The following is a 19,624-nucleotide window of genomic DNA, read 5'->3' on the forward strand; positions in this document are numbered from 1 at the left end:
GACGTGAGCCCGATGAAGAGTCAGCCGCAGAACCCCCGAGCGAAGACAGCAGGGTATACCAGAGTAGAAGATGAACCTTCTCATTCGCCTTTGCTCACCTCGTCCTCAGACTTGACGGCGGGTATTTTCTCCTCTTCAACTTCCCCTTTGATTTCGGGTTCAGCTGGAGCGACATTCTTCATATTCCGCTTACGCTTTGTGGGCGTCTTTGGCTCTTCTCCATTAACATCTGCGACATTTCGCTTGCGTCCAGATGTACCCTTGCTTGCGGGCGTCTTTGCGGTCTTGGCATCCTTGAATGGGGTCGCAGCGTCACCACCGACAGTCGAATCGCCCTGATGAAGTAGCTTCTCACTCTCTTTCTTCAACTTGTAGAATTTTTGACTACAGATTCGGGAAATCAGCAAGATGGTCTGATATTTGGAACGGGAACACCTCGAAATCGATGGAGAGACAAAAGGGAAACATCATAAAACAGTGAGCAAAAAGTGATGATACCTGCAGGCACTCGCGTTAAGATCATTGCCGAGTTTCTCAGCAACCCTAGGCCAAATCGAAGTGGCTGGTGGGCTCATTTCCGCAATGGCAAAGAGGAGCAGGTTGCGCTCGGATGCAGCATCCCACTTGAAAGGCATTGTGAAGACTTAGGGATAGTGAAGGAGGGATAGGGGGACAGTCTGTCTCAACGTTATGGAGCGAAGAAGCCGTCTTGAGGGGTGGTGATGTTCAACCAGGCAAATGAGATGTGTGGTAACAGTGAGAGTGTGAAGAAATCAGGGACCGGCAAATGTGAATGTTCAAACCCCAGACTTGTTAAAAAGAAAGTTGTGAGATTAGAGTGAACTGACCGACAGGCATTTCTACTCACTCCACCACCGATTGCCTTAGCCGCCAGTTCGAACTTCGCCATCGAGCAGTTTTCGATCATACTGAACAGTAGGAGCTTTTCTGAGGTGTCGTCCCAGGTGAACGACATGATTGTTGACGAAGAGCTTTTCACACGTGACGTATATGGATGTGGCGAGCGGCAACGAGCTCTGGCTGAGTTTGAGAGGGTCACAATGGATGGCAGAGGTAGAAAAAATGAAAAAGTTGCAATGGAGAGAGCAAAGAATATATCATGTTAACAAGGGAAGGGGGAATGTTCCGGAAGGTCAGTCAATCCAGATCGAGCGCGATGGATAGGCCTTGGTTTCCTATATAGTCTCTTGAGCACTGGGCTGAGAGTCTTTGGCCTCAAATATACCCATATTCCCCCGAATTCATGTTTGTTGTTGATGAGGTAAGTCCAACTGGTTTGTGTAATGGATGAACTTCCTCCGGCAACCTGAAGGTAACATCATTCTCCAGCTAAGGTGGTCGCATGCAGCACCAGATGCTGTTGTTCTGTAACCGACTAATGCGTTGAGTTTGTGAACAGTCCCACGGAAAGAATCGCGCGGTGAATTTCCTTCACCACTTCTCACATTCGATATTATGACTCCCTATCTGTTGGAGCTTAATCCACAGGAGTTGTTGAGTCGCCCACAGCTACCACAACAGGACCTTGATCCTGTCGATAACGTTTCTGATTGATGAGAATGCAGCGAGGTCCGAGAAGCGACCAGGACCCTGGAAAGACATTGATCCTTGGATGAAAAGACAGAGGCGGTCTTTCCAAGTACCATCGGAATCACACCAGGGGCACAGTGCTTCAAAACGCAAAGTGTCCATAGACCGCTGGATGTCTGCCTCGTATTCATTGTTTCAAGGCAGAACCTGCGATAGGTGGTGAAGTATTGAAGCACAACGTCGTTTACTAACCAGTCCACTTGCATCCCGCGAGAGTATCGAGGCTGCCTGCCCATAGCATACAAACCTCTCCCTGACTGCTTCGTGCGCTCACCCAGAAGCCGCGTCCTCGGATTGCAGAACGAGAGGTAGCGAGCACTTAGCTCGATGGAGGGCGAAAGATACCCGGAGGCATGACCAATCGCAGAATACTTCGTACACCTGAGCGATATCGTAATCATGGGCACAGGCTCACAGCTGGAGAGGGCAGGTTCTCGAGCAGCTTATAGCATGTTGGAGGGAGTGGCTACATAGATAGCTGGAAGAGGTCCCAGGCACCCAGCAAAGAGGGTGAAGGTTTATCAGAATGATACCTAACGAGTATGGAGTAGCACCTCGGAGTTGATGCGAGGAACGTATCGGTGAGGGAAACACGATGGTGACGAGGACTGAGCTGGATTTCTGGGCGTTCGCCCCTGCCAACCGTCAAACTTGCTGCTGGGCAACTGTCACCTGCCTGCCCACCGCTGCCACCGCCAACCGGCGCAGCCTGTCGAACCCCTCGTTGTGATTGAGCGCGTCGGGGCGCAGTTCGGAGTATCAAATCTGGACCCCACCATTGACTCTCTCTTTTTGCTGCCACAGCGTCCCCGTTATTATTGTTCCATCCCACCAAAACACTGCCTTGTCCTCTGCCTGCCGCCCTACACGCAATCTGGACTTTCTTTTGCTTTGCCTTTGTCCAGTCTTGCACCATAATCCTTCGCAAGGTACGTAAGCCCCTGTCCTAGACAGCACCCGATCGTTGGCGCCTTGCCTGTTCAACGCTCTATGTTCCTATCTTCGCTTCCTGACGCCCGCATCGCTCCAAGCGCCATCTCACTCTCTGCTGAAACTGACGGCAATACCAGCTTGAAACCGAGTCGCATAGGTATCTGGAACCTCAATAAGCAGTCATGGTGAGTTCTTGAATCCATCCCGGAATTCCGCTTCAGCTGACCCTTCCCTACAGCCTGTGTCCGGGTATGTCCATCCAATCTGCCTTAAAAGAGCCCGATGCCCCCTTGCACGTCGGCGTGCCTCTCTAATGCCTTGATATCATTAGCCTCTCCGTCAACCCCGACTGCGTCTCAAAATTCAATGAGCTGAAACTCGGTCGCGGCGGTCCAAAATACATCATCTACAAGATCTCGGATGATCAGAAGGAAATTGTGGTAGACGAAGTCGGCAGCGAACCAGACTACGATACCTTCAGAGAGAAACTCATTGCCAAGAAGGAGGCCAGTGGCAAGGATCGTCCTTCGTACGCCATTTACGATGTCGAATTCGAACTTGAGGGCGGTGAAGGCAAAAGGTATGCACGATGAGATTCAGTCAGCTTGTAGGATGCGTATACTGAAATGCAGATCAAGATCCAAGATTGCATTCATCACTTATATCAATCAGGACAACACCGGTGTCAAGGTATGACTGCCCACACTCCGGTGAGACCATCACGCCTAATCTCTTGCGCAGTCCCGCATGGTCTATGCCAGCTCCCGCGAGACCCTGAAGAACGCCCTCAACGGAATTGCCATGAACTGGCAAGCAAACGAGCCTGGCGAGTTGGAGTGGGCCGATCTGCTCAAGGAAGCTAGCAAAGGCAAAGGCACAGTCTAAGGGTGAATTGACAGTGGAGGCGGTTGGACCACACCTCGAATACCGGCAACAGAACACACTTACCACAAGGTGTACGTTGATCTTGTGGCATCTGAGACCAAAGGGCACGTCTTCCGACGAGCCGAGCATGGCAGATAGGTTGAGTATGCGCCATTGGAGCACGCCCGTTATTTGATGCTGTGACGAAGATAGAGCACTGTGACGTTGAACGACACGAGATAGATGGTCTCGAATCAAAACTGGAAGCATTTTTTCCTACCTCAAAACTCCGGGTCTTTCTGAACCTATTGTGCTGTTCGAAGAGTATTAAGGACCAGCCATGGCCCAGCAGCCTGGAGCCGACATGTGCTTCATTGCGCTCGAATGACTTCGTCTTGTTGAAAAACCACGCCTTTGCATTTCCGCGCGATATCGTGTGTGTCAGTCCATTCGCCCCGATGTTTGGGCCGCAAATCCATGACTGCTCTGCGGCAGATCGGAGTTGTAATTTTGGTATTTCTCAGTACTCAACTGTGACAAGTATTGATGCTCCTTTCGTATACAGTAGTGTCTGTTGACTCGAATGCTTGTTCCGTTGGCAGCGACGTCTTAGGGCTGTAAGTATCATAGTTTTTTCCAAGTAGTCTCCCATCGAGCCGCAGATAGTTGTCTCAGCTTAATGACACGATATACCGAGAGGGTGCCTGTGGTGCCTGTGGGGTGATAAAGGCTGATGTAGCGGTAATTTTACACAGCGCCAAGGCCAGGAGCTAGCGAATCCTCTGCAGATGTAGATTGAACTTGGAACTCAAACCAACGACCTTAGACATTCGTTCTCGCATTCACCAGGTTCAATCCACAAGCAACCTGCTACGACAGCGGCTGCCGAGCTCCAGGCTTCGGCAGGGTATTGAAAGGTCGATTTTCGTATGTGTTGATCCAACCTTCACACTCTTCCAGCAACATGTATCTCCGCTCCTTACCCCGTGTAGCTCGTGCTTCCACCAGCACCTCGACAGCATGCACCCGGATCACACCTCCCTCAATTCGATCCTTCCAATCCTCAGCGCGGTCTCTGGCTCCCACTTTTGCAGCTACCCAGCATGTCCCTCCGATGACCAGCCAGTCTCACATGCGATCTGCTCACGCCATCTCCAACCCTACCCTCGCCGGAATTGAGAAGAGATGGGAAGCTATGCCTCCACAAGAGCAGGCCGAGCTTTGGATGCAATTGAGAGATCGTATGAAGGTTGATTGGAACGAGATGACTTTGCAGGAGAAGAAAGCTGGTATGTATCGACCTCTGTCTCCCCGCGGAGGAATGCGGCACTGGGATGATATGCTTCATGAAGCTTGGATTCCCGCTGTCGAGCTGGAGCAGATTATAAGATTAAGTTGGGGAACTTTTACTGATGCTTTGACAGCGTGGTGGATTGCATTTGGACCTCACGGACCCCGTGCCGAAGCACCCCCGGGCGAATGGACCAAGGTGTGGCTTTACACAGCTGTTGGTCTTGGAATATCGTTGGCTATGTTCCTCCTCATCCAATCTTTTGCAAGACCGCCACCACGGACTATGACCAAAGAATGGCAAGAAGCTACCAATGAATACCTCAAGGTGAGTTGATCTTCGCGAGTTTCATGATGACCTCGCAACGTTTCCCGCTGCTTAGGAGTCAAGCTGACAAACCCCATCTGCAGTCCGAGAAAACCAATCCTATGTATGGTATCAGCCGTGAAGGATACACCGGCCCAGGCTTCGTTCAAAGCAAGTCTGCAAAGTCTCAGGGCATTAAGCTTGAACCGGATGAATAACCAACGATGGTGTGAAGGAGCAAAGACACACGTGCTTGCGCCAGCGCAGATGGTGGTCTTTTTTACTGTGACTAGTATCTCCAGAAAGCAGGGATCTCATTGTGTTTTGTGAATACAAAAAAAATATCAACATCCTTCCCTGCAGCTGTGCTTTTCAGGCGCCTCTGGTTCGTGAGACTGTACATAGATTAACGTGGACGGTGATTGAAATCGATAGCCCAAAGCTGTTCCTTTATTTCCCATGCTTTAAGTTGCTGAAGATGCGCATTATCCTTCTTAAAGTCTTCTTCATTTATCGTACGTGTCTAATTTACGACGATGGTGGCTCGCGAAAATTGGCGAGGCAACTCCGGAGATCCTACCAAGTAGAACCGGGCCTTGTCGGGCTAACAGAGGCTCCCAATTAGGCATAGCGCAGAACCGAGCTCAATGAACAGCAACTTTGATTCCTTTGACTTCAAGTTTCTTCTCTTTGCTCCTGATCCCACACCAACTCTCCCCTCTACCTTTCCATCTTCACCTTCTCGTTCATCCGCAAACATGCTCAAGAGGTTCGTGAGCTTCTCATCAAACACTTGCAGAGCTCCACAAGCGCTTTTACGGCCTGTTGCTAACACCGATTGAACAGCGGCATCGCCCGTAGCTTGGGCAGGTCTGCCCTTGCTCGACCTTCCATCTCCCGACGCGCCTTCGAGCCCCTACGGAAACAGGCCGGTCCAGCTCTTGCACAGCGATGGGCCTCAACAGACTCCCCAAGAGACGGCAAGATCCACCAGGTCATTGGTGCTGTCGTTGACGGTACGAGAAAAAATTTCCTCCTTTCCTGCGCCCATGAGAGCTCCCACAGAGCTTGGACAATTACAACAAACATGCGAGAGCGGGCCGATGAATGAAGCTGATGGCTTTCGTCTAGTGAAATTCGATACCGAACAACTCCCTCCTATTCTCAATGCCCTGGAGACCGATAACAATGGCCAGAAGCTTGTCCTGGAAGTTGCGGTATGAAACAAATGATGAGATGTTGTCTGGCAGCCCGGAATCTAATGGTGAGCAGCAACATCTGGGTGAGAGTGTCGTGAGATGTATTGCTATGGATGGTATGAGTACCTGCACAAATCAATCGCCCAAATCTAACTTGAGATTCAAGGTACCGAGGGTCTCGTTCGAGGTCACAAAGCTACTGATACTGGCTCTCCGATCAAGATTCCAGTTGGCCCTGGAACATTAGGCCGCATCATGAACGTCACCGGTGACCCTATTGATGAAAGAGGGCCTATCAAAGCCACCAAACTGTCTCCCATCCATGCAGACCCGCCCGAGTTCATTGAGCAAGCCACAACCGCCGAGGTCTTGGTTACCGGGATCAAGGTCGTGGACTTGTTAGCTCCTTACGCCCGTGGTGGGAAGATTGGTCTCTTCGGTGGCGCAGGTGTCGGCAAGACTGTGTTTATTCAAGAATTGATCGTAAGTACGCCTGGACATGGGAGATACAACAGCTGACAAATCTAGAACAACATTGCTAAAGCCCACGGTGGTTACTCTGTCTTCACTGGTGTCGGTGAGCGCACCCGTGAGGGTAACGATCTGTACCACGAAATGCAGGAAACCTCTGTTATTCAGCTTGATGGTGAATCCAAGGTCGCCCTGGTGTTCGGTCAAATGAACGAACCCCCTGGGGCTCGTGCTCGTGTGGCCTTGACTGGTTTGACTGTTGCCGAGTATTTCCGTGACGAAGAAGGACAGGATGGTATGGACTTGTCTACTTGGATGCTCGGACATTTTACTGACGCGGATCCCAGTGTTGCTGTTCATCGACAACATCTTCCGATTTACTCAAGCCGGTTCCGAGGTGTCTGCCTTGCTTGGTCGAATCCCATCTGCTGTCGGTTACCAACCCACCCTTGCCGTCGACATGGGTGCCATGCAGGAACGTATCACCACCACTCAAAAGGGATCCATCACTTCCGTGCAGGCCGTCTACGTACCTGCCGACGATTTAACTGATCCCGCCCCTGCCACTACCTTCGCACATTTGGACGCCACCACCGTGTTGTCTCGTGGTATTTCCGAATTGGGTATCTACCCAGCTGTCGACCCTCTCGACTCTAAGTCCCGCATGTTGGATCCTCGTGTCGTGGGACAAGAACACTATGACACCGCCTCCCGTGTCCAGCAGATGTTGCAAGAGTATAAATCCCTCCAAGATATCATTGCCATCTTGGGTATGGACGAACTTTCCGAAGCCGACAAGCTGACTGTCGAACGAGCCCGGAAATTGCAACGTTTCCTATCCCAACCCTTTACCGTCGCACAGGTTTTTACCGGTATTGAAGGCAAGCTCGTGGATCTGAAGGATACGATAAGCAGTTTCCAGAAGATTATTAATGGCGAAGGCGATGATCTCCCGGAAGGTGCTTTTTACATGGTGGGCGACTTCGAAAGCGCAAGGGCCAAGGGAGAAAAGATTTTGGCCGAGTTGGAGAAGTCGTAACTTCTGCAGGTGGAGAGAAGATGGAATGAGATGGTGATGCAAGGGCGAAACAAGCTCTGGTAAAAAGCATTGCATCGAGTCCTCGGAGCGAAAAAGGGAGAGTTGATGTGAAGAAGTTAGAAGCTAAGGGTCGAGAATTGATGAGAGAGGCGGGAAACTTGTACATTGAACATCCTCCTTTTATTCCAGAGATCAAAATTTCCGCTTGTTCCCTACAAGGTAGCTCCCCTTTGATTGTTCGATCTTCTCCCAAACCCCTGGCCTCCAGAAAGGAATTGCGTGTAGGTAGTATTATGTAGGCTTGGAAGGAGATGTCAGTGCCTATAATAGTTCTTTGTCTGGAGACACGAGAGTTGACAACAATAATATCTCCGTCAAATCTTATATTCATCCACCTTCCGACAGCCAAACGAGACCCTGTCTGCCCTATCCTTGTGTACTAATCTGGTCTGTACGGGCTGACGTTATGACAGGCCATGACCTTTACTCCATGCATGGAATGATAAAAAGCCAGCTGGGTCCGCCTATCCCAAGTCTCGGCTTATTTTCCTTCCCCTTTCCCTTTCTTGTTTCCCTTGATCGCATTCCGGCACGGCACAGTACAGTGTAGCAGGTCCGCCGCTTTCAAACATGGGTGGTGTTTTCGTGTTATCCTTCAGCCGCCTAACGCATCTTGCCTCTTTCGATTTGCGTCTATACGTACTATGAACTCTCCACACTGTTTTGTAGCTCTGGGGAATAGATTCATTAGATAGCTCAATCTAGCAGATATATAGGTACTCATACATCAAGGCGACATCGTTGACGACCTCGTCGCCGATCCTCGGAGAGGTCTACCCAGTGGGACTGTATACATAAGATAGGTCAACGATCAGGGTAAATAATAGATCATCGGTACCAAGTTAGCCGTTAGTAGTTTGGTGAACTATTCCTTGATCGCCACGTGGTTTTATGCTTTTGATCGGCCGCGCTCTTTACAGCAGGACGCCCTTGTCATGGAAAAAAGTCGAGGGGAGACGTTCAGGGGTGGCATTCTTAACACATGCCGTACAGGCAAAATGTCTATATAAGCGGGAGGGAACTCGCTGAAAGCCCAGATAGACAGACATGTCTGAGAATAGACCAGTGCTCTCTGCCAACTTAACAATTCTCAGCTTCACAGATATTCTCAACATTGGGGTCGAGACGACTACAGATGATACGCCAACGACGACCATCACTCCTTTCGCAAGCATCTGAAATGTTGGTGGCCAAATCCTAGAATCCGTGTCTCTAGGTCTGCCGAAGTAGCATCACCAATGATGCCTCTCACTTGAGAACAGTGAAAGGCAGAAACCGTCAACAACCCCTTTACGACGTCCACCAGAATTCGAAGGATCTCTGAGCTGAGGGCAATGATGATACCACCCGAACGGTGCGGAGGCTGATAACTTTTTACCCTTTTTTTTCTTTTCTCTTTTTCGCTAGGTCCATACTCGTATTTGAAGTCAGAAATACTGGCCAATGCATTTGGTGCTGTTCGCGCTTCATCATCCTGCAAAGAAGCAAGTATTGATGGCGTCCGAAAGATCTCTGAGGGGAAGGGCAATGACGACAAGTCCGGCTAGGCTGGATGCTGATATTTATGATGTTGGCATGCCCGAGATCTTCCCCATTTTGCCTTGACAAGGGAGTCCTTCTTTCACATGGGCAACCTCACCAGCAACACAATATGCCGTGTTCCAAGACAGCTGCATAGTTGGCTCGTACAGGGGATAGGCGCAGTGCCGACAGCTTGTCTTCCGTAACCAAAGTTGGAACATATTTTATTTGGCTCGTAGACAAAGGCAACTTGACGGGATTTGATTCGGTGTCACTTAGGTTTGCCAAAACATTGGTTCAAATGTGGAAAATTCTCCGTTCCAGGAGGGACGGGTAGTTGAATGACACATCTTGATCCAATTTCGATGACTTACCAGCCTTCAATTTTTTGAAGCCGCAATGTCATAGGGTCACGGGGTCAAAAAGACGATAGCATCTTGTCGATCCTTGGGTGCTCCCATTCTACTGTCGGGAATGAAGCGAGGCTGCCGTAGGAATGACGGGCATGAGTGGTGGGTCGGTGGGTGGAGTTTGTTTGAGTGTGCTTTTTGGAGGACACGAACAGGGAGTTGATTGAAAGTAGTTTACTAGACTATCTGGTGCGCGCCTGCACAGGCGAAGTGATACTTACCATCCGCCAGTGTCAATGTCTATACACGTGATTAGGTCATTGTGTAACGTTAGGGGCTTGGCATGCCCTAGCTTAGGGATACTTAACCTCGCACAAGTTATTACATAGTTGTACTAGCGCATATGCCTGATAGATATTACCTCAGCCTTTGCTCTTCTCACTCAATCCCTTCGCATTCGACCAGGCTGCAAACAGGACCAGAACATATACCCAGAACAGGTCCTCCCTGTTTTTCATACAATTTCCTCCACTCCTAGGAGCCTGTGGACAATCTGCAAGAAGTTTGGAGGCCCCATTTCAAATGCTACTTCTGTGAAGCCAGACCACTTTGGGCACGCGTCGTGGTCAAAAACGAGACGACCTGGCCTTTGTTTTGGTGGATTTTGGATAATGAGGGGGACACTATCTCTTTCGGCAGATTCTCAATGACGACTCGGTGACCCTTGACTTGGACGAGCCTCGATACTTGCCGAGCTTGCCGATTCGCTTCTCGCCCAATCTTCCGTCTTCGTCATGAAAGTGCCATCTTGATCAGCCCGAATCACTGTCATTCCGTTGTTTCCCTGGACGCAAAATGAACGGGGCGTTCGCACCCAGAATCAGCGCCACCGATCATCTGTTTGCATATCAGCTGGATCGACACCTATGAACCCGTGGCGGGTGATAAATACGGAGTGAAAGCTGAGAACTTGGCTCATCCGGGTCTAGCGGGAGTTCGGTTTGTATCCCTTCTCTGGAAGCTGGGGTCGCTGGTGGGTAAGATAATAGTAGTTGCAAAGCACATTGAGGCTGGCGTCTGTAACAACACTGGATCTTCACAGTTTCTGGATACACTACTTCGGCGTCCCTGGGATAGACGGAGATTTTGTCCTCGATAGGCTCCAGTGGTCAAGTTTAGAAGAACATACGTGTTCCCCATGTTCCTGACACGCTTTTCGAGCCAGGGCGAGATGTGCAGACACCGGATCACCGGTATCACAAGCCTCCATGGTTGCAGCTACATGCGCCGTGGCTGGCTTCTCGGCCTCTCTAGCCAGTATATCGGGCGGCAGAGCATCCCCCGCTCTTGCAAGGCGTTCTCCACTGCGGCACGGTCTCTCTCGCTGTGTCACTCTTTATCCTGTGATCAAGCTCAGCTCGCTGTACTATTTAAACCAGCGGCTGACGCCTCGAAAGGGCTTTTCCAGCGGCATCTGCCTTATTTCATACTCTCTGGTAATCACAAAGGACTTCACATGCTCGTCATCTCAATGCTGGGTTGCTTCTATCAGTAAGGAGACCACACCAAATACCGACACCGAGATCGCGACCACCAATGCTAGTATACGGGCAGCTAAGATGGATGCCCAAGCACTCTTGTCATCTTCTCGACCATTATCGGTTCTTTACCAGAAGGCCTGAACGCAATCGAGGGCCAAGTCATCTTGGTTTTGGCCACGACACGTACGCAGAGTGGTTTGGCTTCATAGAACTAGCATTGTCGGATTGGTAAAGTACGGGAAGGCCTTTGCCACTGTCCCTGGCTTAGCCTGGACCTGGAGCAGAGGGCATTGGGCCTGGTCGCTGGAACGCTGCTAGAGAGCTATAATCACATTCCATTTCCTTGGACCGATGCCCCGAGCCGGATTCAACAATAAGTGCCACAGTCTGTCACAGAATATGTCCCTCAAGAGTACTCAACAACGTCAAAGAGACCGTTGTATCGAAGATAATTGACAGCATAGGATGAAGGACAGAGGGCCACTATTTTCAAGTTAAACGGAATACGCATCATCAACGAAGGCCACCTCCGTTCTAAGAGCAAAGGACTTTGAATGTGCCACTTATTTCTTTTTCCATCCGGCTTGGCCGCTTACTATCCAGAATATATATACCTCGAATTCTTTGACGATGGCTATGCCGTACCAATGCCGCTTGTTAGAATATATTCATGTCTCATCGAACACATGTCTAACGTTGTTGATGCAATTGGGAGTGGAAGTACCCCAGGACGACACAGCAGAGGAATGAAACTGCTGAGACACTACGAAGGCGCGACTGGTGCCAATGCAGTACCTGTTGGCATCCCTGGTTTAGAGCACGAGGGCGACAGCGATGGAATCTCCGCTCTTGAATGCGGCGTGGATATCGGTATGGGAGGGGGTGGCGCGGCTGGGCTATATGGTAAGGTCAATTTTGGTCAGAATCACGATCACAACTAAGGAGATTTAGATTCTTCTCTGGTTGATCAACTCGAGGCTGATCTCGAGCGCCGCCTGGAGGTGGTGTACCTGGATGACGACAATGTTCCCAGAGCGGCAGCGACTGGCCAGCGGCCACGACCAGATTGAAGCCATCGGGACTCATTTCATGCCCCTGCACACATATCCCCAACCTCAGGGAGCATAATCATTTACAGTCACGACTTAAGAACCTGAAGAGGGGACATGTTCAGGCGACGAAGTTGTTCACATTTCTCCTGGGTGTGTATGGCTTCCACACGGATCTAAGAAGCTGCCAAACAGTGCAGGCCAGAGGCTCTTAGATCAAACCTTTCTTGATGGGGGCTGTTTCCGACCCGAGGTTCTGTCCCGTATCATATTTGGTCGTTGGCTCACCTGATGAACGCTTTACCGTGATCGACCGTGTACATCACCCTGGATTCCTGGATGACCCCAGCACGGAAACACGCTCTATCAGTTGGACGGAATCCTACTGCGCCCGAATCCATCGCTCGCTCCAGGATGATTGGAGAGCTTTCAACTCCATTCGTCCCATGTTCCGTATCTCTCCACTTAACGTCTCTGTGCCGCTGCGGGATCGTCGCCTCTAAATGCAACCCTCGATAGTCGTGCAGCAATCCCTATCTGGCCTCTATCAATGGCTTGGCTTCGTTGCATCTCTCGCGCCGCTCGCTTGGCATGATCTTTCCAGGGATGTTTCGGTTCTGGCCGAGTGGCCTTTGCGGAATATCCCTCGATCAACTACCGCATCGCGTGCGAGTTGGGCCGTTGCGGTCCTTTTGACTACTCTCTCTCCTGGACCGGTGTCGAGTATTATGGTACTTTCATCGGCCGTTTCCCGCAGGTTGACTTGGCCTAAGTCCAAACCTCCTGTTGTTTCGTCCTCTCAATCACCTTCCTCGTGCTCGTCGGGATTTCATTCAAAATGGCAAACTTCGACAAGACGGAAGTTCTAGAGATAGGTGAACCAGCAAAGGAGTCGGGGGATTCCATCCCTCACGATGCCAAAACTCCGGGGTATTCGGAGAAGAATGTTGTGCAGGCGTATCCGTCCGCACCGGTTGATGGTCATGGCACCTCTCTGAGGGTACGATATCCCTCTACAATGCCTCGGAGTTGAAACGCTTATCGTGAAACCAGCGACTTTTCAGCTTCGCCCAGCTCCTGGCCTTTTCGTTGACGTTCATGGAGTCTTGGGAAGTCATGGCTATGTCCGTCTCTCTGTCACTGTGCCTTCCGATCCCTCCTTTTTGAGTGAGGCTGCCGGGTCTGATATGTATCTTCACGGTAGCAACATATCGGCCACCTTCTGGAATGGCGGCCCGCAATCCCTCATCTGGGGCTGTCTTGCAGTGGTGATCGGGTCTCTTGCTCAAGCCTATTCCATGGCTGAACTGGGCTCGATCCTCCCGATAGCCGGTGCTCAGTACCATTGGACGCATATCATGGCGCCCGAGAGCTCGCGAAAGTTCATTACCTGGATGCAAGGTGCGCCCTCTACCATCAAGGAGTCCCTGTGCCAGACTTGGTCGTTGACGCGAGATTTAGGGTGGGTGACTTGGTTCGCCTGGGTGTCGGCCCTCGCAGGCAGTTCCTCCGGCGAAGCGGCTCTCTTACAGGCCCTGATCGCCGAGAATGTGCCTGGGTATACGGCGGAGAGATGGCATCTGACGTTCATCATGTGGGCGCTGCTGATCAGCTGCGGGCTCATCAACACCTACACATTTTGGCTTGTCCCATGGCTCGAACTCGCCTCGGGCATCTTGCATGTCCTCCTGTTCATCATCTTCGTCGTCGTCCTAGCGGTCCTTGCTCCAAAGCACGACTCACACTTCGTCTTTTTCACCGATTCCATCTTGTCCGGCTGGGATCGGAGTAGCTTTGTTGCATTCAACCTGGGCATGCTGGTGCCCGCATGGGGTTTCATAGGTTAGCTCCGCAAATCTCCCGTCCCCCGCCCCGGTTTGAGACTCTCCTCTGCTGACAGACAGGGCTCCGAAAGGATTCGATGGTGTCGTCCACATGTCTGAAGAAGTCCGCCGAGCGAAACACGCTGTCCCGCGATCCATGATCTTGACCATTGTGATCAACGGTGTCATGGCATTTGGCATTATCCTGGTTCTGCTCTACTGCTTGGGCGACCTCGACGATGCCTTGGACGCTTCCTATCCCATCATCCCCATATGTCTGAACGCGACGGGCTCAATGGCCGCCGCGAATGCGATGGTTTCCGGGCTTATCATCATCACTTACTTTGTGGTCGCCGCCAGCGTCGCTTCAGTTTCGCGGATTACTTGGGCATGGGCTCGAGACGGCGCTCTGCCACGATGGCTTGCAGTTGTAAGTGTTCTCGGCCGGCCTGCCCCTTTGTCAAATCTCGCGCGTTTTTCTTTTCTTTTCCTTTTTTTCCTGCTGGAGCCCTAATTTATCCTGACTCAAATGGGCGCAAGATTGATCGCAAACACCACGTTCCGACGAACGCCACTTGGCTCCCGATCGTCATCGTGTGTCTTCTCTCCCTCTTTGAAATCGGATCAACGACGGGCACGGCCTTCAGCGCATTCACCGCCCTGTCGTCCTTGGGTCTGTACACCTCATACATCATTGCGATCTCGTGCATCCTGCACGCGCGCCTGACGGGTCATCTCTCTGACAACTCCGGCGCCCCCGTCCACTACGGCGGCTGGCGCCTGTGGAAGGGTTGGGGCACTCCGGTCAACATCTTCGCCCTGTGCTGGACCATCTACCTGACTGTGTGGTTACCATTTCCGACGACGTTGCCTGTCACAGGCACGAACATGAACTACGCGCTGCCCATCTATGCATTCGTGGTGCTCTGCTCGCTGGGGTATTGGTTTGTTTGGGGCGAGAGACATTGGCCTGGACTGAATCTGGCGGCCATCAGGATGGTTGAGGCGCACGATTAGAAAACCAAAATACCACCAAAAAAAAACCAAAAAGGACGGGGGTGTGCATGAGTGAGTTTATGACATTGCACATTAGACAAGAAGAGGAGAGGGATCGACTGGTCAGGAAGAAAGGTGAGCAGCGCTCGTCTGGTCTGTATCCTCTTCTTCTGCTGGGTTTCTGGCAGAGAGAGAAATGAAGCAAGGAATGAATGTATGTCAAGGGGGAGATAACGGGCTCCCGTCAACCCAGCGCATTGTGGTGACCACTGGAGATTCACCTGGTTCCTTGTAATGTGCCTGCCTACATACCATCTTCCTACCAGCTCTCCCAGGAATAGCGAGTGCCACCTGTTGGGAATTCGATAGGCGTGCGCGGAGATGTCGTCGTATCGATTTCTGGCTCTTCCTTCTACGACGGCGACCTGAGCACCGACAACCTGCAACTAGCACAATGACCGCATCCTGGCCGTTGGAAGCTAGAGATGTACCCTCAAAACTCGTGCATCTCTGACAACTCCATCAAGGGGATTAACTATCCCACCATTCGTCACCACGTACAGGTCTCTCTCATCGGCAGCCGTGATTCCGAAAGCGACAGCGGTAGGTCCTGTCGTGTCTGGGTCGATCTCGAAAGGAGAATCAGGTTTCGGAATCGACGCTTCTTCTGCGGATGATCGGGTCCGGCGAAGGCCGAGAACGATCTGACGCGGTGGCTGCGCATCTTCTTCTTGTCCTGGGGCCGCGTTGAGAGGCAGTGCAAGTTGCGGAAACTTCAGCACCGTATTCATCGGGTTCGTCGCGACGTAGATATTCCCTTCTCCATCGAGGCACAGGTCGTCGCCACCACAACCGCTTGCAAGACTCTGGATTTCAATCTTCTTGGTATCTGGATCGCGAGTGGCAACCGGCACATCACCTTGCTGATCGACCCTCATCCGTCCCAAAATCGCACGATCTGAATTCGTGAAATAGACCCAACTATCCTTGCCGTCGTGATAGTACTGCAAGCCATTCACACCTGGCCAACGTGGTCTCGTCGTCATCTTACCCAACAGTGGGTGTTCAAGCCATACACCCACGGCCCCGGTCTTGATGTTGTAAGAGTATAAGCGCCCTTGATATGACTCGGCCATCAAGATTAAGGGTACGGTGGGATGAGGGATGGCGGTGCCTCCGTTGAGCCATGTCACGGCGGGGACGGGCGCGAGACACCTGACTGTCATTTGGGTTGGCTTTGGAGCTGGGACGAATGAGCGCATATCCAGCTCGTAAACCGACCATGTCCCCTTCTTGCCATGGATGCCGGAGAACAGGTAGAACAGGTCCGGCTCAGTCGGGGATTCGACAATTGCTTCCGCGGCGGGAGTGGAGGCGTAGGATGCATGAATTTCTCCTTCTCCGGCTTCAGATGCAGCTTCAGCTTTACCGTCGTCACCATGAAATGACTCCTCAGGAAGAGTGCCCTCGACTTCAAATTTGTGCACCAGCTCCACGGTTTTCTGTGTGTTCCCGTCTTCAACATGGGGGTCAATGTACCAGATGCTCCCGCTCAGCATGTCAGATGCGAGGATCGAGCCATCGCGACGGACAGCGAGATTCTCGAGGAAGGAACCAGGGGGGAAGGTCGCTATAGTGGTATACCTTGGTGGGCGTTCGGGTAGTGTTTCTGGAACGTGGAAGGGAGGGTTGTCGACCTCCGTGTTGGTAGAGGATGTCATGACCAAGTTGGAATTTGAAAGGAGACACTGCAGTGTCGAGGGAAGACCGATTGTCCCAGGCCGAAAGAGAGCTTGCAGATTAAATAGTTGACATGGCCATTTGCTTTGAAACGCCTGAATGGAGGCATCCTGTCAACCTTGGAGACCGGTTGGACTCGCAGGACCTTTACCTTCTTCCTATAGCAATGCTCGTCAATGGGTTTGTAATCACAGTCAATTACTCACTCTCAATTCATGGGCTGGTGATCCTCAAGCCTTGTTTCTAGGCATTTCCAGGCAATGAAAGACGGCTGAAGACCGAACGAGGTGAGCCGCGTTTCAACTTTCAAGCTCTTGTAACACCAAGGTCCAGATGTGGAAATTTATTCTGTCCAACGGCAACGAATATATCCACATATCGTGCACTAGCAGTATTACGGCAAGCATCCGGTTCCGTTTTGTTATTTTTTGGTTTTTATTACATTGGTCTCTTCTGCACAGCTGGACGGCTAAACCACAACTATGATACAATGCCACAACCGCTGTAGTCGGCGCATCGCCATGCTACACAAACCACATGCCTTCACCATCCCACTTCTCGACACAACTAACTCCTCTCGCTAGCATTTTTGCAGTGTGGCTATTCCATCTTCTTTTTTTTTTTTCTCTAAGCCTCACGCCCTTCCTTGAACAAAGATCTGACGTGTAAGATAGACAAGATTTTGAACTTGAGTGGAGTGTAATGTAACAAGTCTCGTAGAATATACAAAGAGGTAAACTAACCGGCCTCCCGGGCGAACAAATCTCCTTTAGATCGACACAAGGGATTCTCGAGAGTGGAGCGGTCGTGGGAGGATGGGCGGTAGGTCGCTCGGAGGACGTGATGCTGCGGATTGCTACTATACCAAAGGTGCGAATGGAAGTCGCTGGAACGCAGGACAAATTGCAAGTGTCAGGGACAAGGCGTGAGAAGAGCGGGGGCCGTTCCTCATCCGGCTCAGGGAACGATGCTTAGAAGCCGCCCATGCCTCCCATACCGCCCATACCGCCGCCCATGGGCATTGCAGGCTTCTCTTCTGGAGCCTCGACGATCGCAACTTCCGTAGTACCCAGTAGCGACGCAACACCAGAAGCATCAACGAGAGCCGTACGGACAACCTTGAGAGGGTCGACAATGCCCTTGCTCAGCATATCGACATACTGGCCAGTGGCCGAGTCGAAGCCCTTGTTAAAATCGGAGCCGAATTCGTCCATGAGCTTGCCGACGACGACGCTGCCTTCAAGACCGGCGTTTTCAACAATCCTCCGAGCAGGTCGCGTTATGGCGTTCTTGATAATACTGACACCGAGCTGTTGGTCGAAGTTGGAAGGTTGAACGCCGCCAAGAGCATTTGCAGCGGCCTTGATCAATGCAGTACCACCACCAGGCAGGATACCCTCTTCGACGGCAGCGCGAGTAGCATTGAGAGCGTCAACGACACGATCTTTCTTTTCGCCCACCTCAACCTCGGAAGCTCCACCAACTTTGATGACGGCAACACCGCCAGACAACTTGGCCAGACGCTCTTGAAGCTTCTCCTTCTCATACTCTGAAGTTGAAGGATCTGCCATGACGCCGCGGATCTGCTCGCATCGTTGGGCGATGGCATCTTTGCTACCTTCGCCGTTCAAAATTATGGTGTCTTCCTTGGTGATTGTGATGCTGCCCGTCGATCCAAGCATGTCCGGGGTGGCCTTTTCTAGTTTGATGTCCAGTTCATCCGTGAAGACGGTGGCGTTGGTCAGGATGCCAATATCGCCAAGGATGCTCTTACGGTTGTCCCCGAAGCCGGGAGCCTTGACTGCCGCCACTTGAAGTTGACCTCGAAGTTTGTTCAGGATGCAGACAGCCAATGCCTCGCCGTCGATATCCTCGGCAATGATGACGAGAGGCCGGCGCATTTGTGTGGAAGCCTCGAGGGCAGGGATGATGTCTTGGACGGCAGAGATCTTCTTCTCTGAAAGGAGGATCAAGGGCTTCTCAAATTCGATCTTTTGCGACTTGGTGTCGGTGATGAAGTAGGGGGAGGTAAAGCCGCGGTCGAAGCGCATACCCTCAGTAACCTCGAGCTCGTCTTCAATTGTTTTGCCTTCTTTGACTGTAATCACCCCCTCTTTGCCGACCTTTTCCATGGCGTTCGAGATGAGGTTACCGACATGTGTGTCACCGTTGGCAGAGATGGTCGCGACCTGGGCGATCTCGGCACTGGTGGTAATGTCCTTCTTGTTCTTTTGCAGGAAGTCGACGACTGCGTCAACCGCTGCCTGTGTGCCTCTTCTCAAGTCCATAGGGTTACATCCGGCAGCGACATTCTTGACGGTTTCGGAGAAGATGGCACTTGCCAGGACGGTGGCAGTTGTGGTTCCATCGCCAGCAACTTCGTTCGTCTTTGAGGCGACATCCTGGATCAGGCGGGCTCCGAGGTTCTCGAACTTATCTTGGAGGGTGACCGCTTTGGCGACCGTCACACCATCTGATTGTGTTGTTAGTCTGGACTTGTGTTGGTATCGAGGTCATGGATGCTCACCTTTCGTGATCTTGGGCGAACCGTAGCTTGACTCAATAAGGACATTGCGGCCCTTGGGACCGAGCGTTGTTGCAACAGCTTTGGATAGAGTCTCGACACCCTTCAGGAGCTGGGCTCTTCCCTCGACGCCAAACTTCAGCTCTTTATGGGCGAAGCGCAGTTGCTGGAGGCTCCTGCCGGCTGATCTGGAGTATGGAGAAGAGGAGGACAAGGAGGATCGAGCTGCGGAAGAGAGAGCGCGCTGCATGGTGGACAAGGCAATTGACAAGTCGAGATGAGGGAAAGGAAAGGGGGAATAGGACG

General features: G+C 51.6%; 8 protein-coding genes across 8 annotated transcripts; 5 read left to right on the top strand and 3 right to left on the bottom strand.

The window, feature by feature from the left end:
• Positions 1-80: 80 nt before the first annotated feature.
• Z519_06762 (uncharacterized protein) lies at positions 81-635 on the bottom strand (the record flags this gene model as incomplete). The annotated part of the gene is made up of 2 exons (XM_016764500.1): positions 81-384; positions 499-635. The coding sequence occupies 2 exons, from the start codon at positions 633-635 to the stop codon at positions 81-83; spliced, it is 441 nt and encodes a 146-aa protein (XP_016619582.1).
• A 1,966-nt stretch (positions 636-2,601) lies between these two features.
• On the top strand, positions 2,602-3,429 carry Z519_06763 (uncharacterized protein; the record flags this gene model as incomplete). Its single annotated transcript, XM_016764501.1, has 4 exons — positions 2,602-2,729; positions 2,876-3,124; positions 3,183-3,234; positions 3,286-3,429. The coding sequence occupies 4 exons, from the start codon at positions 2,602-2,604 to the stop codon at positions 3,427-3,429; spliced, it is 573 nt and encodes a 190-aa protein (XP_016619583.1).
• Positions 3,430-4,372: 943 nt separating this feature from the next.
• Positions 4,373-5,223, top strand: Z519_06764 (uncharacterized protein; the record flags this gene model as incomplete). Its single annotated transcript, XM_016764502.1, has 3 exons — positions 4,373-4,697; positions 4,833-5,026; positions 5,110-5,223. 3 exons carry the CDS (start codon positions 4,373-4,375, stop codon positions 5,221-5,223), a joined length of 633 nt encoding a protein of 210 aa, XP_016619584.1.
• A 540-nt stretch (positions 5,224-5,763) lies between these two features.
• On the top strand, positions 5,764-7,714 carry Z519_06765 (ATP synthase subunit beta, mitochondrial; the record flags this gene model as incomplete). The annotated part of the gene is made up of 7 exons (XM_016764503.1): positions 5,764-5,774; positions 5,852-6,021; positions 6,137-6,222; positions 6,278-6,320; positions 6,371-6,687; positions 6,733-6,970; positions 7,023-7,714. The coding sequence occupies 7 exons, from the start codon at positions 5,764-5,766 to the stop codon at positions 7,712-7,714; spliced, it is 1,557 nt and encodes a 518-aa protein (XP_016619585.1).
• A 4,158-nt stretch (positions 7,715-11,872) lies between these two features.
• Positions 11,873-12,256, top strand: Z519_06766 (uncharacterized protein; the record flags this gene model as incomplete). Its single annotated transcript, XM_016764504.1, has 2 exons — positions 11,873-12,089; positions 12,138-12,256. 2 exons carry the CDS (start codon positions 11,873-11,875, stop codon positions 12,254-12,256), a joined length of 336 nt encoding a protein of 111 aa, XP_016619586.1.
• Positions 12,257-13,073: 817 nt separating this feature from the next.
• On the top strand, positions 13,074-15,075 carry Z519_06767 (uncharacterized protein; the record flags this gene model as incomplete). The annotated part of the gene is made up of 6 exons (XM_016764505.1): positions 13,074-13,235; positions 13,289-13,359; positions 13,440-13,636; positions 13,697-14,077; positions 14,151-14,488; positions 14,599-15,075. 6 exons carry the CDS (start codon positions 13,074-13,076, stop codon positions 15,073-15,075), a joined length of 1,626 nt encoding a protein of 541 aa, XP_016619587.1.
• Positions 15,076-15,533: 458 nt separating this feature from the next.
• Positions 15,534-16,775, bottom strand: Z519_06768 (uncharacterized protein; the record flags this gene model as incomplete). Its single annotated transcript, XM_016764506.1, has 1 exon — positions 15,534-16,775. The coding sequence occupies one exon, from the start codon at positions 16,773-16,775 to the stop codon at positions 15,534-15,536; it is 1,242 nt and encodes a 413-aa protein (XP_016619588.1).
• A 990-nt stretch (positions 16,776-17,765) lies between these two features.
• On the bottom strand, positions 17,766-19,568 carry Z519_06769 (hsp60-like protein; the record flags this gene model as incomplete). The annotated part of the gene is made up of 2 exons (XM_016764507.1): positions 17,766-19,267; positions 19,322-19,568. The coding sequence occupies 2 exons, from the start codon at positions 19,566-19,568 to the stop codon at positions 17,766-17,768; spliced, it is 1,749 nt and encodes a 582-aa protein (XP_016619589.1).
• Between the last annotated feature and the right edge of the window lie 56 nt (positions 19,569-19,624).

This window comes from Cladophialophora bantiana (assembly GCF_000835475.1).
Source record: "Cladophialophora bantiana CBS 173.52 unplaced genomic scaffold supercont1.9, whole genome shotgun sequence".
NCBI classification, from domain to species: domain Eukaryota; kingdom Fungi; phylum Ascomycota; class Eurotiomycetes; order Chaetothyriales; family Herpotrichiellaceae; genus Cladophialophora; species Cladophialophora bantiana.